The following is a 17,427-nucleotide window of genomic DNA, read 5'->3' on the forward strand; positions in this document are numbered from 1 at the left end:
GCATATGGGATGAATCCCCTTATTTTCAATACATCCCAACTGCAGTTTCCCCTCCTTCCACTTCTCCATTTTCCTTTAGAAAAATAACAGACTACAGGAATATCCACAGAACATGGGCATAACAAGGTACACAAAGAATAGAGAATAACCCTCAAGTCAAAACTGGGTAAGACAACTCAGTAGGGGAAAATAGGTCCCAAGACTAGGTAGAAGAATCAGAGATAACCTAACTTGTATATTAGAAGTCACACAAAACACTAAGCTACCACCTAACACAAACCAATGGAGGCTCATTTTTACGAGTCATTTCTAAGAAAAATAAGATATCAAAACTATGCATTTATTTTATGTGACATATGCCTATTATACTCACAACTTGGCTCAATGTAATTGAACAAGCATAATTTTTAAAAAGAATTGTCCTCAAATGCAAGATTACTGGAAAAATAGTAAGTACCTTGAGACATAGAAGCATTGGAAATTGAAGGAATTTGTTTTTTGTTGTTGTTGTTGTTGTTGTTGTTGTTTTGATTGCTTGTCTCTTTGTTGGTTGGTTGGTTGTATGGTTTTTGGCTTGTTGATATGTCTAAAGAGTCTTCTCTGAGAAATTAAGAGCTAGGATGGCATTATATATAAGGCATGGACTCTCAACTACAGTAACCAGAGCAAGCTAGGCAAATGAGACTAAGGAAAAATGCACTGGATCTGGGAAATCTTTGTTTTACATCCATACAAAGGTATCATGGGAAGATAGGCGATAAGCAAAAGAAGCTTATATCATGAAAATATGTTGTTAAGCATTCCCTCTTAAGACTTCCGTGTGTTAACAGAATGATGTTCTAGTTGTGAAATATTTCTCTTTACATGTTCCAAAATATATTCATATGACTGTTGCAAACTACTAAAGTATAGGCAGAAAGATTTACAAAGGCAATATGTCCTTCTAAATTTACCAGAAAAGCCTATAATCATTTACATAGGCATAGGAAGATGATCTTAAATATCTCAGTATTATGATAATGAATATACAAAAATGAAACAATAAGAAATGTAAAATCAACAAGTGATAAAATTGAATTAAATTCCTACTAGTAACTGGATTTTATGTAATTTCTTAAGACAGAGGACTGGTGGTTAAAGATGTACTTCATTTTAGTGTGAATATCTCTCTCCTCTCCTTCTCCCTCTCCTCTCTCTCTCTCTCTCTCTCTCTCTCTCTCTCTGTGTCTGTGTGTGTGTGTGTGTGTGTGTGTGTGTGTGTGTGTGTGTGTGTGTGTGTCTGTGTATGTCTCGGGTGACTGGAAAAGGATCCTAGTGTTTCCCCACCCTAAGCATGTATTCTCCCACACCAAGGCAATTCTTGCCACCCTTACATCCACCTGATCACGCCTGGGTGAACTTGTGCTATGTAGATTAGAGAGGTCATTAAGTTGTTCCTTTGACTCATAACTTTCCCCCAAATTGTTTGTACTTTCTGTGACCTGTTGAATAGTTGCTGACGAAAGAACATGGAAGCAGAATCACAATATTGTTTCACTTACTTCAATTCTGAATTTGACAGCCAAGACCACACCTTGTGCATGGCACTTTTCATCTCACTGTTTCTCAATGTGTAGATGAGGGGATTTAGGATAGGGGCAATCACAGTGTAAAACACAGAAATTTCCTTATCATTGTTCTCACTTCCAGCAGGTAAAGCATAGGTATAAATACAGGGTCCAAAAAATACAACTACCTCCATTATGTGTGAACTACAGGTTGAAAGTGCTTTGAGTAGCCCTGCAGATGATCTTGTTCTCAGAGAATACAATATGAGTATGTAAGAAGCAAGTAGTACAATAAAAATGGCAACAACCACCACCCCAGAGTTAACAATTGATAAAATATTAACAACATGAATATCTTTACAGACCAGCTTCAAAAGAGGCTTGACATCACAGAAATAGTGATTGATGTGGTTGGGACCACAGAATGGAAGGCTGAGCATCATGAGTAGTAAAGCAATGGAGTGCCAGAACCCCACTACCCAGGCCGTGACAATCAACATATCACATCTCTTCCTGCTCATGATAACCATGTAGTGCAGGGGCTTGACAATGGCAACATAGCGGTCCAAGGCCATGGATACCAGGATGAAGATTTCCACACCTGCCAGCAAGTGGGCAGTGAAGAGCTGGGTCATGCACTCACTATAGGAAATGTTTTTTCTTGTTGCGGCCAAGTCCCTGATGAGCCTGGGAATCACAGTGGAGGTGAAGCAGAGGTCCATGAGGGAAAGGTGGCAGAGAAAGTAGTACATTGGTTGTTCGATTAAATGGCTGCAGGTGATGGTGATTAGGATGACAGAGTTCCCCATTAAGACAGCCAGGTAGCAAAGCAGGAACAAGAGAAAGAAGAGTAGCTCTATTTGTCTATTCTCCCAAAGACCCGTAAAAATGAACTCTGTGACATTTTTATGATTTTCCATGAATTTTAGGTGAATCCCCATGTACAGCTGAAACTTAGTTCTTCTGAAATTACATATGAAGAAAGGAAGAGAAATGAGGATGGGAAGGAATAATGGAGGGAAGGTGAGAGGAATGACCAAGGATGGAATAAAGGAGGGAAAAGAGGAAGGGGGTTTTGTGAATAAAATCCATCGTAGCTGAAAAGTTTTAGTAGCAAGTGAAGCTCTAACCATGGAGTCACAAGCATGAAGTAGATGAAAATGTTGGTGACCCATTAGTACCATTTCATATATAAGCCTTTTCTATCCTCCTCCTCTGCTCCTCCCTCGATCCTGCTACCAGTATATCTCAATACTTCTGTCTCCTTCTGCGTACAAGGGTCCATGGATGCACGGGTGGATAGTTGTCATGTCACGTGTATGCTGTTCGCAGTTTCTTATCATTCTATTCCTATAATACTAAAATCAATCACTCCCTCTCCTTCTCTTCCTCTCCCCTTCTCCCCATTTTTGCCTCTCTCCCACTGCTCCCCCCTCTCTGCCTCCTTTTCTGCTTCCACTTTTCTCCTTTCTTCCCCTGCCCCTCTACCTTTCTCTCCCGGTTAATCTCTCCTCTTTCTCTTTCTCCTCTTCTCTGCTACCCTCTCTGTCTGTCTGTCTGTCTCTCTTTCACTCTCTTTCACTCTGTCTCTCTGTCTCTCTCTGTCTCTCTGTCTCTGTCTCTGTCTCTGTCTCTCTGTCTCTGTCTCTGTCTCTGTCTCTGTCTCTCTCTCTCTCTCTCAGAAACACACACACATGCAGAGAGAGAGAGAGAGAGAGAGAGAGAGAGAAATTTACATACTCACATTTAGAGTAAACACATCATTTTTCCTTAGTTACTAACATATCTTTTATTAACCATGTTTTTAAATGTCTGCAAATTTCATTTTTTATAGGAAGTCTGATACATATTTTTTGCAATGTTATCCCAACTGCATCTTGATGGGAAGAAAATAAAAAGAAAGGGAAGCATTGAAATTTAACTCCTGAGACTTAAACAAAAGGCTAAGACTATGAGATGTATGATTAGTGTTAATAGGAAAACTTTTCTGATTTTCTGCTACTTTAAATATGTGTACCTTAGAGAAATTTATAAAGCAGCAAAACCTAATATTCATAACTTGTGAAATTCAATTAAAGAATTGCATGCCTTACATTTAGCAGTAATAATGCTCTGAACATGGTATTAAATAGCTCTCATATTTCCTTTTTTATCTTCATCAAAAGTTTATGAACCCTATGCCATTTTATTCCTGCCTATTTTTTAAATAGACATCCAACAGTGTAGGATTGAACATGAACAAATATGGGATTTATATTTCAGCAGTATTGCATAGCTCTGAAGATCATGGTTAAATAAAATGGACTTAAACCTTGACTGTCAACTTAATTTTCCGTATGATTGTCATACAATTTTAAAATACCTTATTATTTTTAAATAGCTTTGACAAAGATACATTAGAAATTGAATTTATTTGTGGGGTCTACTAATATCAAATTCTATGAAGAGTAAAATTAGTACCCCAAAGATTTTATTATACTTATAGTTTTGATATAATATATTATATTATTATAATATATATACATACATATTTGTGTGCGTGCACATGCACACATGTACTACTCATAATACTTACTTCTGTTAGGCTCTGAGATTTTCCAAACTGCCACATGTCCTTTAATGTGGGTTCTCTTTTATTTTCTGTGACCTTTAGATGAAACAAGAGTAGATGTGGGAAGCATCTACCTCTTCCATGAATCTTTAGCCCAATGCAGCTTTTAAAGATTCACTGCCTGAAATACTGTAAGCAAACAGGCAAGGATACCCAAGGGGAACAGTCTCAAGGGCACTTTTCCAAAGAATTCTAGGCTGTAGTTATGGGTGTAAATGTCAACTAACACTATCTTGTGGTTACATATTAAGGCTTTCTTTTATTCATTTATAAGGACTATGCCATAAATGCTCTGTTGTTTCTGTTGATGTTGTTGAAATCCTGAGATTTTTTTTCCCAGAAATTTTCATTAAAGATTTAAGTTGCTGAACTTATATGAGATATATTATAAATGTTGGATTATTTCTCATTTCATTATATTACTGTGTTGAGAATAACATATTACTATTATCCTAATAAATATTACTCTAAAATATTGTTATCATAGATTTGAAAATACTTCATCAGTGTTTTATTATAACCACTGGAAACTTAGAAGACATGCATAATACTTTGTATTAATAGATACTCACTAGTATTAGTGTACTGTTTAAAATACAAAGTTCCACAGACTCTAATGTATTGTCCTTTCCTTTAGTATGTGGAATTACTTTTCTTCTTATCAGAATCAACTCACATCATCCTGAGTGAGGTAATCCAGATCCAGAAGTGCACTCATGGGATGCATTCACTTAGAAGTGGGCATTAGCCATAAAGTACTTGAAAACCACACTTAAATCCACAAACCCAAAAGTATAAGTAATAAGGAGGGCCCAAAAGAGTAAGGTGGGACAGGAAATAAAATAAACATTGGAGCTGGGTGGGGGGAGGAAACTGGATGGAAGGGGAAGTGAGAAGGAGAACTCATATAGGTATCAGATGTAGGGAGATTAGGGTAGGAGATGGCTGCGAGCAAGGAAATTATTGTGGGGCATCTTTGGGATTAGCTAGAAACTAGGGATGGGAAAGGCTCCTGGGAATCTATGGGAATGACCCTAGCTGAGAGCTATATAACTGAGTGATATGAAGACTGAAGTAGCCACCTTCTGTAGCCATACCGGTAGGACTTCCAGTACAAGAAGAACATCGACCTACCCACAAAACTTTTCACCCAAAATTTGTCCTACCTATAAGATATGCAGGGATAAAGATAGTAGAGATTGATGGAACAGACAACAAGTGAGTGGGCCAACTTGAGACATACACCATGGAAGAAAGCCAACTCTTGACACTATTAATGGTACTCTGCTATACTTGCAAACAGGAGCCTCATATAACTGTCTCCTGAGAGGCTCCGTCCAGCAGCTGATGGAAACAGATGCAGAGATTGACAGCCAAATAACAGGCAGAGCACTCGTCTTTTGGAAGAGTAGAGGATAAGACTGAGTGAGTTAGAGGAGTCAAGGACATAAGAATATGAACAGAACCAACCAACCTGGGCCTATGGGAACTCACAGAGACTGAATCACCAACCTAAGAACATGCAGGGGCCTAGACATAGGCCCATTACACATTTGTAGCAGATGTGCTGCCTTTTCTTCATTCTGGTTCCTTAACAAGTAGAGTAGGGATGTTTATGACTCTTTCACTAGCCATTGGATCCTCCTCCCCTAGCTGTACTGCCTGGTCACTCCTCAGTGAGAGAGGATATGCTTTGTCCTGCTGTGACTTGATGCCCCATGGCAGGGAGACGAGGGGTCCCATTCTCTGAGAAGAGGATGGGTAATAAGGGGAAGAGTTTTCAAGGATGGGACTAGAGGGAGAGGAAAGAGGGTGGCTGTGACTGGGATGTAAAGTGTGTAAATAAAATGTGTAATTGAAAAGAACTGGAAATAGAGGCCTGTCATGACACTTGTCTGTAATCACCTGTGAGTTTACAGACAACTTGGTCTACCTCCTGAGTTCTACTCCAGTCAAAACTGCAAAGTAAGATTCTGTCACACATCATACTATTTATTAAAAATCTGGAAAATATTTTCCTTAATATGACATTTTCACATACTTAAAGGCAGTCATTATCCACATGTTTATGTATATTTTGAAATATTAGTAGTTTTAATATTATTCTTGCTTCCACCTTTTCTTCTTTTTATGTGCCTTGATTACTCCATTTTGTCTAATATTTCAAAATGTAGAAATTATTCCCCATATCTTCACTTTATACCTTTTCAAATATACTCTTTAATTTATTTCCACATACAAGACAATAAAAACATTCTGTTTCTAAATAAGAAACTGGTATTAATTTGGCTTAATATATTCATCCTCATGTAATTTGACTAAAAAATACCTTTACTCTCACACTTTATTCCAAATTCTAGACATTAGTTTATCACTTAATAAAGAATACTAAAATTGCTAATATTAGTTAAACATGCAGTATTGTAATGTGTTTTAGATTGTTTGGTGTTTTTCATTGCTTGATATAGAACCACAATCAGTTTGGATCTTTTAGGTGAGAATCTTATGACCCTTAATCTGGGTCATACCTCTGTGACAGCCTACAGAAGGAAAAAGAAAGAACTTACTCACTATTGCTGCTTGCTTATTCTCACACTCAGTAGCAAGTCTATTGCATGACTAGCATTAGAGCCTACTAAGAACAGTTACTCTAGAGAACCATAACTAATAAGAGAATACTAAAAAGATTAGTCCCAGTAAGAGAATGGAAAACCTAATCACATACTTCATGACTGTAGCATAGGTTCGGTAAGGTACACCCATTTCTCCACCAGTGTCCACATCAAAGTGATCCCTGAGATGTTACCAGCGGGTCATTTTATCCACAGAAATAATGAAATATATAATTTCTTAAGACATCATCAATGGACCTTGACCTACAACCATATTTGTAACTAGAAGTAATTAATGATAGATGCAATAAAAATGAAAATAGAGTTCAGAATATCATTTAAGATTAGATGTAGATTGTGTGTCTGAGTAAGAAATACTGAGATCCAGAGAAAATCAAATCATAAGTAACTTGGGAAAAAGAAGAGAAAACAAAACCAACACAATCATCTAATATAAATGAATAAAGGAATAAAACCTCGTTGTTTTGTATCAAACTGACTTCATGGAGTATTTTTAATTCTAAAGCTCAATAATATATTGATAAGAAACTGACTTAAGAATCTTTAGTCATCAAGCATACTACAAAGAAAATAAGAATAAACCTATAGAATATATATTTGTATATATATAAATGTACATCTTTAACATTCCTACAACTCATAGAGGGCTCATATCCAAAATATACAATATATATACATTTATATGTATATATAAATGTACATAACATATATACACATACATGTTAAGTTATACCAAATGTTCAGCCTTGAGAACATGTAAGCTAGCATTATTTAGGTTATATTAACTGAGTGACAATAGGTTGACTAGGTTATATTTAAGAATCAATGAAATAACTCAGAAATAAACCTACACACCTATGGCCAATTGATTTTTTACAAAGGAGTCAAAACCATTCAATGGAAAAAAGATAGCATTTTCAATAAATGGTACAGGTTCAACTGGAGGTCAGCATGTAGAAGAATGCAGATCAATCCATGCTTATCACCCTGTACAAAGCTTAAGTCCAAGTGGATCAAGGACCTCCACATCAAACCAGATACACTCAAAGTAATAGAAGAAAAAGTGGGGAAGAATCTTGAACACATGGGCACTGGAGAAATTTCCTGAACAAAATACCAATGGCTTAGCTCTAAGATCAAGAATCAACAAATGGGATCTCATAAAACTACAAAGCTTCTCTAAGGCATAGGACACAGTTGTTAGGACAAAGTGGCAACCAACAGATTGGGAGATCTTTAACATTCCTACAACTCATAGAGGGCTCATATCCAAAATATACAAAGAACTCATGAACTTAGACTGCAGGGAGACAAATAACCCTATTAAAAAATGGGTTTTAGAGCTAAACAAAGAATTCACAGCTGAGGAAGGCCAAATGGCTGAGAAGCACCTAAAGAAATGTTCAACATCTTTAGTCATAAGGGAAATGCAAATCAAAACGACCCTGAGATTCCACCTCACACCAGTAAGAATGGCTGAGATCAAAAACTCCTGCGACAGCAGATGCTGGCGAGGATGTGGAGAAAAAGGAACACTCCTCCATAGTTGGTTGCATTGCAGACTAGTACAACCATTCTGGAAATCAATCTGAAGGTTCCTCAGAAAATTGGACATTGCACTACCTGAGGACCCAGCTATACCTCTCATGGGCATATACCCAAAAGATGCCCCAACAATATAACAAAGACACATGCTCAACTATGTTCATAGCAGCCTTATTTATAATAGCCAGAAGCTGGAAAGAATCCAGTTGCCCTTCAACTGAGGAATGGATACAGAAAATGTGGTACATCTACACAATGGAATACTACTCAGCTATCAAAAACAATGACTTTATGAAATTCATAGGCAAATGGATGGAACTGGAAAATATCCTAAGTGAGGTAACACAATCACAGAAAAACACACATGGTATGCACTCATTGATAAGTGGATATTAGCCCAAATGCTTGAATTACCCTAAATGCACAGAACACATGAAACTCAAGAAGAATGAGGAAAATGTGGATGTTTCACTCCTTCTTTAAAAGGGAACAAGAATACCCTTAGGAGGGGCTAGGGAGGCAAAGTTTAGAACAGAGACTGAAGGAATGCCCATTCAAAGTCTGTACCAAATATGGCCCATACATATACAGATAAGATGAATGAAGCAAACAAGTGCAGGCTAACAAGAACTGGATGTAGATCTCTCCTGAGCGACACAGCCAGAATACAGCAAAACATAGGCGAATGCCAGCAGCAAACCACTGAACTGAGAACAGGAACCCATTGAAGGATTGAGAGAAAGGACTCAAAAAACTGGAAGGGGTTTGAGACTCCATATGAACAACACCAACTAACCAGAGCTTCCAGGGACTGACCCTGGGCTCCAACCTCATAGGTAGCAATGAATAGCCTAGTAAGAGCGCCAGTGGAAGGAAGCCCTTGTTCCTGTCAAGACTGAAACCCCAGTGAACGTGATTGTTGGGGGGGAGGGTGTTAATGTGGGGAGGATGGGAAGAGGAGCACCCATATAGAAGCGGGGAGGGAAGGGTTAGGAAGATGTTGGCCTGGAAACCGGGAAAGGGAATAAAAATTGTAATGTAAATAAGAAATACCCAATTTAATAAAGATGGAGAAAAAAAGAAAAATAATAATATAATTGATATTCGAAAAAGTAAATAAAACAGAATGTGTGGAGCTTCAAAAAATAAATAAATGATAAATGCAAAAATAGAATGAATGAAATAAAGTTAACTTTTTTTATAAAAGCCACAATTTTGAAGGAAAGTGGGGATGGAGATATGGAGGTTTTGAAGGGGGAATGGGAAGAGAGAGATAATATAATTAAGTTATAATCTCCAAACTGAAAATACTCCAAACATAATCTAAAAATTAATGAAAAGCTCTTAAAAATAATTGCAATTAACCAATATACATTTCAACAAATGGGAGAAACCCATAGCCATCAGAGAAATGCCAAATTAATTCTATTTTGAGATTTCATCTTATTCTAGTAAGAATGGCCTTTATCAAGAATATAAGCTTTATGCACTTTGTCCTCCTACAGGGGAGATGTAAATTCATGAAGCCATTATGATAATTGGTGTGGACACTCCTCACAAAGCTAAAATCAGATGTTCAAAATGTGTCAGACACAAACTCCTGGACATATACTCAAAGGACTTTATACTCTGCAGTAGAGATACAACTCTAGAGTAGAGATTCAGACATACTCATGCCCACTTATCTTCCCTTCATTAGATGGAGAGAGAGGGAATTAGCTCAGATGCCTATCAATTGATGACTGATAAAGAAAATGAGATACATATAAACAAGGGATAGATGCAAATATGAAATTTACAGTAATATATATATACATTCTAAGTCTGAAAAGAAAATGTCACATATATTTTTCTCAAAATAAAGATTATAGCTTTGAATTAATTTTGTGTTTAATTTGGAACAGAGAGAGAGGCCAAGAAGCTAAAAAACAGCCATTGGGTAGGGGAAAAGACTTGAACAAGGCAAGATCATAGAACTGACACAAAGTGAAAGTAGAATTAGAAAAATCCTTCAGTAATAAGACTTGAATAGTGAATATGTACAAGAAATAGGTGATAGGTAGAAGTGGAGTGGGTGTTAACTTAAATTGTAATGCAAGTAGAAGATAGATGGGAACCTACTTCTCTGTAAGCTAATTAAAACATTGTTTAAAAAATAAGTTTGAATGGAAGTATAAGGGTGGATAATGATAATGACACCAGTCATGAGTTGTCAAATAAAAATTACAGTTCCATGTGCGAGATATTTTCCTATAAATTATTTATCTAGAGAGAAGACCCCAAACAAGATAGCTTATTTCCATTGTTCTTGCGGGCCCATCAAAAACATCTGTTAGGGCCTTAGTGCTGAAGATACCAAACTCCTTGGTTATAGGGCAGAGAGAAATCAGGCTAGAATAGAACTGGGTGTTCTGTCCTTTGTAAGGGTCTGGAAAGTGTTATGTAGGCTGGTAGCTCAGAGAAATTTGTTTTCACCCCGTTGTGAACCTTGTAGGGTGTGACTGCTTCTAAAATTGTGGAATGACTATGATGGAAATAAACAGCTGCTTTGTAATGAGGTTTGAAGCCTACTCCAATGGACACATTTATGCCTAATCCTGTAAGTTTGGTCAAAAGAAGAAAGATAGTGAAGTTATGGGGTCCCAGAAAAAAATCACCATTGTTGCTAGTTTCAAGTAGAATCAAAGTAAATTTAAATATCCATGTTTATATGCATTTGCAGCAGTGAAATGACAAGAGAAGTCTCTCTATTCACTGAATTTAGTCAAATGGCTACTGAAGGTGCTTGAAATAACTGATGGTTGAAAGCTCGGCCCTATACAGTTCACCCCCACTACAACTTAGATGAAAGAATTCTTGATGAGGAAGCCTAAAAAATCATAAGAGCCATAGGATTGAGAGAAAAGCTATGAAGTGCTATTTGGCGAAGTCACACCTATTGAGATCATAAGTTTAGAATATCTGTGGTTATCTGCACCAGGATCATACAAGACAGGCCATGCAACATTATTCATGGAATGGAGAGAGTGTCATTGATCCCCAACATGCCTACTGATCTGTAAACTATTAATTAATGCTGAGAGAGAGAGTTATTAGCTTCATATGCAAACTGACTAGTTACACTACCAAACTCCAGTGCATAATGCTAACCCCTTATTTCTAGTCACTGGGATGGTCATAGTTAAACTCAGTCACAAGAAAAGTGGAAGAGGGAAAGGAAGAAAGAACATGTGAGAGATATTAATAGGAAGGTTGGATTCAGAATGTGTTGGGGAATAGATAAGGGTAGGTGTGGGTAAGTGTAATCATAATGGAACTAGAGAGAAGTTTCCACCTACAGAGTCAAGGCTCACAACTAAAGGCACCAGAGAAGAAAGCATGGATTATATCTCTATTAAATTGTCAAAGGCTTATTTGAAGAAATGAAAAAAAAATTCAAAACAGGGGAGTAAGAACTCGGGAATAAGAGGTAGAAAGATCAAGAGTTTATATAATGTTCTGCTTCATAGTGAGTACAAGGGCAGCCTAAGCTACATAAAATCAAGTCTTAAAATTTAATAAGTGCAATAATTTAAAACTAATCATCCTAAGAAATAACTAAATGGTGAATAATGACCAACAATACAAAGGAATAAATGTGAATTCCTTTTTTGTGGTTGAGTTGTTTTGCTCTACTTTGTTTTGTTTTGTTTTGTTTTGTTTTGAGATAGGGTCATTTGAAGTATCCTAGTGATAAGAAAAATATGTGATAAGTAGAAGTATAATATGGTGATGAGTATAACATGCAGAATTGTAAAGATTCTACAAAAATCCAAGGCACTCAGAAGTATGTGAGAAAAAGTTTTTGAAGTTATTACTTTAAAACAGCTGTCAGTTTTGAGACTTCTTGGTTTAGGTATTAAGCAAGTTTTCAGGAATAGGATCACATTGGTATGAATACAATTATTTCCCCTGTCATATGTATCACAAGGGAAGCTGCATTCATGGTGTCCATGTTAGATTGAAGACACTGTTGTTTACATGGCACTGAGTATTCTTAACCAAACTATTAGAGAAAGGGATCTACTACCTGCTTTCTTTCTGTGCTTGCAGGATACTACTCCCCATTGAAGAGTTAAGTGAGTCACACTGGATTCTAAGACAGGACCTTCCCATCAAAGAAGTTAATTAATTCCTGAGAGAGAAAGCAAAATAACAAGATTATTGAAATTCATGGGAACTTCTTTAAATACCCTTTCAATGAAGGATACAAATGTCTCTTTGTATGTAATATACCCTCAGCAAGATTCACCTTGAATGGAGTGGATCCTTTGTAAACGTATCTGCAAATTTGCCAGCCCCTGCCTTTCAGGTGAATGACCAGAATCGGAAATCAAAGATCATGTCTCCATAGTTCATTAAAAGAATGCATTCCAGATTCAAACATCATACTACTGTCTATAAAATATTTTTAGGTTTATGGAGGAAAGGAAAGATGTTTCTATGGAGACACTACGAAAGATGTGATGATTTGATATCTAGAAATGTGTTGCATATTTCATATTGAAAGTCTTTCTTTCCTGGGTAGCTTTATTCTGAACACTCACAGTGCTCACTTAAAGCTGGAACTGCTGAGTTAAATCTTTTATTAATGCTGATATGTGGTAAATACTGTAATGTTTTACATAGGAGTTTGATTTTTTATTTTCAGAGTTTGTAAATAAAGTCACAGAATATATCATCCTCACCCTAACACTTTAAGACATTTGGTAAGTAATTTGCATTTACTTATTGTACTTATTAATGATAAAAGACTTATAGATGATTATGTGGATTAGATGTACCTATTTCTGTTTCACACTGAGATACACCTTTTAACAACTAAGGCTATTCATAGTATTGAGCGCAATGTTTAGTTTGAGCACACAAAAAAAAACTAAATACAAATATTAAATGAGTAAATATATAAGCTATTTATTCAAAGCATAAACACAGATAATTCATTCTGGTGTTAACGTCCTATCGATCTCACAAATCTCTGTGGCTTCTAGCCATATGGTGATAGCTCATGCCTTTAATCCCAGCACTTGGGAGGCAGAGACATTCAGATCTCTGAGTTCACCGCCAGCCTGGTCTACAAAGTGAGTTTCAGGACAGCCAGAACTACACAGAGAAATTCTATATTAAAATTTTTTTCTCTGGCTTCTTTCAAAGTATTAAATGGAATTTTTCTTAAACTTATTGGAAAATTAAATGTTTTTGTATACTGCTGCCATGTTATCAGTTATGCTAATCTTGTAACTGTATTCATGTTTAAAAAATAATTTATAGTCTTGTAGTTGCTCCCAAACCTGCTTCCCTATCTTAACCAGTTCACATACTAAATTATACAATACCATTCTTGTTCTCATTTTATACACAGATGTTGAAGCAAGTGTGCAAATTTCCAGAAAATGAACCCAAGGTGAGTGACAAGAAAAAGTATGAGAATTCTCATTTGGTGACTACAATTCTTGAACTGATGTAATTGGAAATTGAAGCACATTTCCAGAGTGTTTGCCAGTGTTTTATAGCCTCTACTAAATAATAATACATGAGGAGGAGAAAAGATGGACTATGATCCCGTCTGCCCATGAATTTGGCTCAAAAGAAGTTATTTCATAAATGGTATTCAAGTAAATAAATCATTAAGTCATATCTAAAGCAGTTTGTGAACCAACACCTCTGTTACATGATAGTATGAGTTATACAGTTGGATGTTTTGAATTGCACAACACTTTAACATTTGGGAGATAAAAAAAACTGAAAGAAACAAAGTAATATAATACTGCCAATTTTTTTGCTTACCTGAGGTAGAAAAATTAATTGCTCTACTATCAGAATACATAGTAGAACTTATAACAATTTGGAGAGATATTATGACAACCACCTGTTTTGTGTATATGAAGAACTGAACCACTATTCATTTTTTAAAAGTTCTTAGGAACAGGCACAATTTACTGGTTTTATTTGATGTTTAGTTTACATAAATACATCATATTCCCTTTCTCTGAATGGACAGAAAAATAGCAACAACAAAGGTTACATAAAGAAAGAAAATCAGTCTCCTGTGTAAAGTATTTAGCAACAACCAGTGCAGGAGCACAGAATTGTCAAAAACTATTTAAGACTTATCACATGTTCTTATTAAGTATTATGGATTCTTGTACCTGTATTCCTTCACTATAGCCTCAGCAGTAATTCTACTAAACCCTTCATATATGTTGCTATTCCACTTTATAGCTTTTTGTTGTCTATATAATTATCTAAAACATGAAACTTTTACTTAGTTTAAATTATTGGCATTTTTATAAGTAATTTTATGCTACTATTAATATTCTAATATTGGGACTAATTATCTACCTTCTTCTTCTCAATGAATGCCAGGTTATTTAAAAAAGCCATGGCTCAGTGTATGGTGTTAGTGTATAAGGAATTTTACTACTTAAATCTGCTCTACCCTTCTACTCAGATCATGATTAAAATTTTCTGGTTGTCTATTTAATATGAATACAACACAGATTATGTTGATAATCTTTATTTCTAGCTTAACTAAAAAGACTACTCTATAGTCTTAAATAATCATAAGTATCCATAGTTCTTTCTGCAGTTTTAAAATCAAACGATATATTTCATTAATTAACTGAAGCTAAGTTATTAATTATTAGAATACAGAAATTATATAAACATGAAGTTCTATTAGTTTTTTTCTAGGAAATATGATTGACTGTCTCATAAACTAGATGGAAATTAGGAACAACGTAAGCGAGTTTGTTCTCCTGGGGCTCACACAGAATCCACACATGCAGAAAATCGTATTTGTTGTGTTTTTGGTTATCTATGTCTTCTCTGTGGTGGGAAATTTGCTTATTCTAATCACCATTACAAACAGCCAACTGTTGGGATCCCCGATGTACTACTTCCTCGCCTATCTCTCCTTTATTGATGCCTGCTACTCCTCTGTTAATACACCTAAACTGATTGCTGATTCACTCCATGAAAAGAAATCTATTAAATTCAATGGGTGCATGACTCAAGTTTTTGCAGAACATTTCTTTGGAGGAGCTGAGGTTATCTTGCTTACTGTGATGGCTTATGACCGCTATGTAGCCATCTGTAAACCCTTGCACTATGCAACCATCATGAACCGACAACTCTGTAACATCCTTGTGGGTGTGTCGTGGGTTGGAGGCTTTCTTCATGGAGGTATACAAATCCTTTTCATTATTGGATTACCTTTCTGTGGCCCCAATGTCATAGACCCTTTATGTATGATCTGAACCCCCCTGTTGCTCTGCCTGTGTTGATACCCACATTCTAGGACTCTTTTTGTTGCTGCCAACAGTGGCTTCATCTGTCTGTAAACTTCCTTCTACTGCTTGTCTCCTACCTGGTCATCCTTCACTCCCTAAGAACCCACAGTGCAGAAGGAAGGCGCAAAGCTCTCTCTACCTGTGTTTCTCACATTACAGTGGTGGTTTTATTTTTTGTGCCCTGCATATTTGTTTACATGAGACCTGCAGCTACATTACCCATTGATAAAGCAGTTGCTATGTTTTATACTATGATAACTCCCATGTTAAACCCATTAATCTATACCTTAAGAAATGCTCAGATGAAAAATGCCATTTGGAAATTGTTTAGTACAAAAGTTCATTCAGATGACAAATAAAGCAATAATCATATGTCTTCTGATAGACTGGAGAAAGAATGGAATGGACAGTTTGGATGATCTTAATATGAAAGTCTTACATATACAACAAAAAAAAAACAAATAATTACTACTCATGTGTTACACTAAGCGAAGCAGAAATTAGACCTCACATAGGAAAAATCTAACTTAGGTTGCTTTATTGTCAATACATATACATATTACACACACAAACACACATGCACACCCACAGAGAGAGAGAGAGACAGAGACAGAGACAGAGATAGAGACAGAGACAGAGACAGAGTCAGAGATAGAGAGTCAGAGATAGAGAGAGACAGAGAGATTCTGCTATCTCCCTCTGACTTACATTTATAATTATATTTGACCTCTTCTAGAAAAGCCCTGATCTCATGAGCTAAATTTAAAGTTTTCTCCTTTCATGTCCTTTATTACGTAACCATACAAATAATGTCTTTGGAAGGTAAGTCCTGACCATTGACCCTTTGAAATTTCATACTCTCATATTTTTCCATTCATAGATATTTTTCCACTTACAACATGTTTTTTCTACTGTAGAAGTAAACTGAAGGGAGTAATGATTAAAGAACAGTTAAGGGCATTGATCTACTCATTCATAAACTTGTTAACAGTTTTGAATAAAATTATGTCCTAGTCTCTCCTATGTGTAGGATTTACATGATAGATCATGCTATGATCCCAATTTCCATATTCATAAAGCCATTCTGCCTTATTTTTATTTTCAAATCTTTTGGATATATTGACTGTTTTTACTATTGTTGTTTCCTTTGTTGTTACTACTATGATGTTAAGACATCATTGTACATACATACTTTGCTACTTTTGTAGAAACTCAAAGACCACTCAGTAGTGTCATCTCTCTTTCCACATTTGTGTAGTTCCAAACATCAAACGCCAATTATCAGGCTAGCCAGATATTGCACCCTGAGACGACTTGCTCACCTATAATTATGTTGTAATTTTCTTTCTTTTTTTATTTTTATTCATCATTCCATTTATATCTCAAATAGTATCCCACTTTCTGATTACCCTTCCACAAGCCCCCCCATCCCACATCCACCCCCCTCCTCCCCTTTGCCTGTATGAGAGTGCTCCCCCACCTACCTACATTCTCCTGCCCCACCTCTCCAGCATCCCCCTATGCTGGAGCATTATACCTCCCCGGGGCTAAAGTCTTCCCCTCCCATTGCTGTTAGGCAAGGCCATCCTCTGCTAATTACGTATCTGTAGTCGTAGATCCTTCTAGGTACACTCCTTGTTTGGTGGGCTAGACTCTGGAAGAACTGGGTGGTCAGACAAGCCTACGTTATTCTTCCAAGGGGATTACAGTCCCCCTCTGCTCCTCCAGTTCTTCCTCCAGCTGCCCTATCTGAATCTCTG

General features: G+C 36.4%; 1 protein-coding gene and 1 pseudogene across 1 annotated transcript; one reads left to right on the plus strand and one right to left on the minus strand.

The window, feature by feature from the left end:
- Positions 1 to 1,537: 1,537 nt before the first annotated feature.
- On the minus strand, positions 1,538 to 2,467 carry LOC116900419 (olfactory receptor 4P4-like). Its single transcript, XM_032902163.1, has one exon. The coding sequence runs from the start codon at positions 2,465 to 2,467 to the stop codon at positions 1,538 to 1,540; it is 930 nt and encodes a 309-aa protein (XP_032758054.1).
- Positions 2,468 to 15,097: 12,630 nt separating this feature from the next.
- LOC116900420 lies at positions 15,098 to 16,026 on the plus strand (annotated as a pseudogene).
- The last annotated feature ends 1,401 nt before the right edge of the window (positions 16,027 to 17,427 follow it).

The sequence above is a fragment of the Rattus rattus genome, chromosome 5 (genome assembly GCF_011064425.1).
Source record: "Rattus rattus isolate New Zealand chromosome 5, Rrattus_CSIRO_v1, whole genome shotgun sequence".
In the NCBI taxonomy this organism is placed as follows: domain Eukaryota; kingdom Metazoa; phylum Chordata; class Mammalia; order Rodentia; family Muridae; genus Rattus; species Rattus rattus.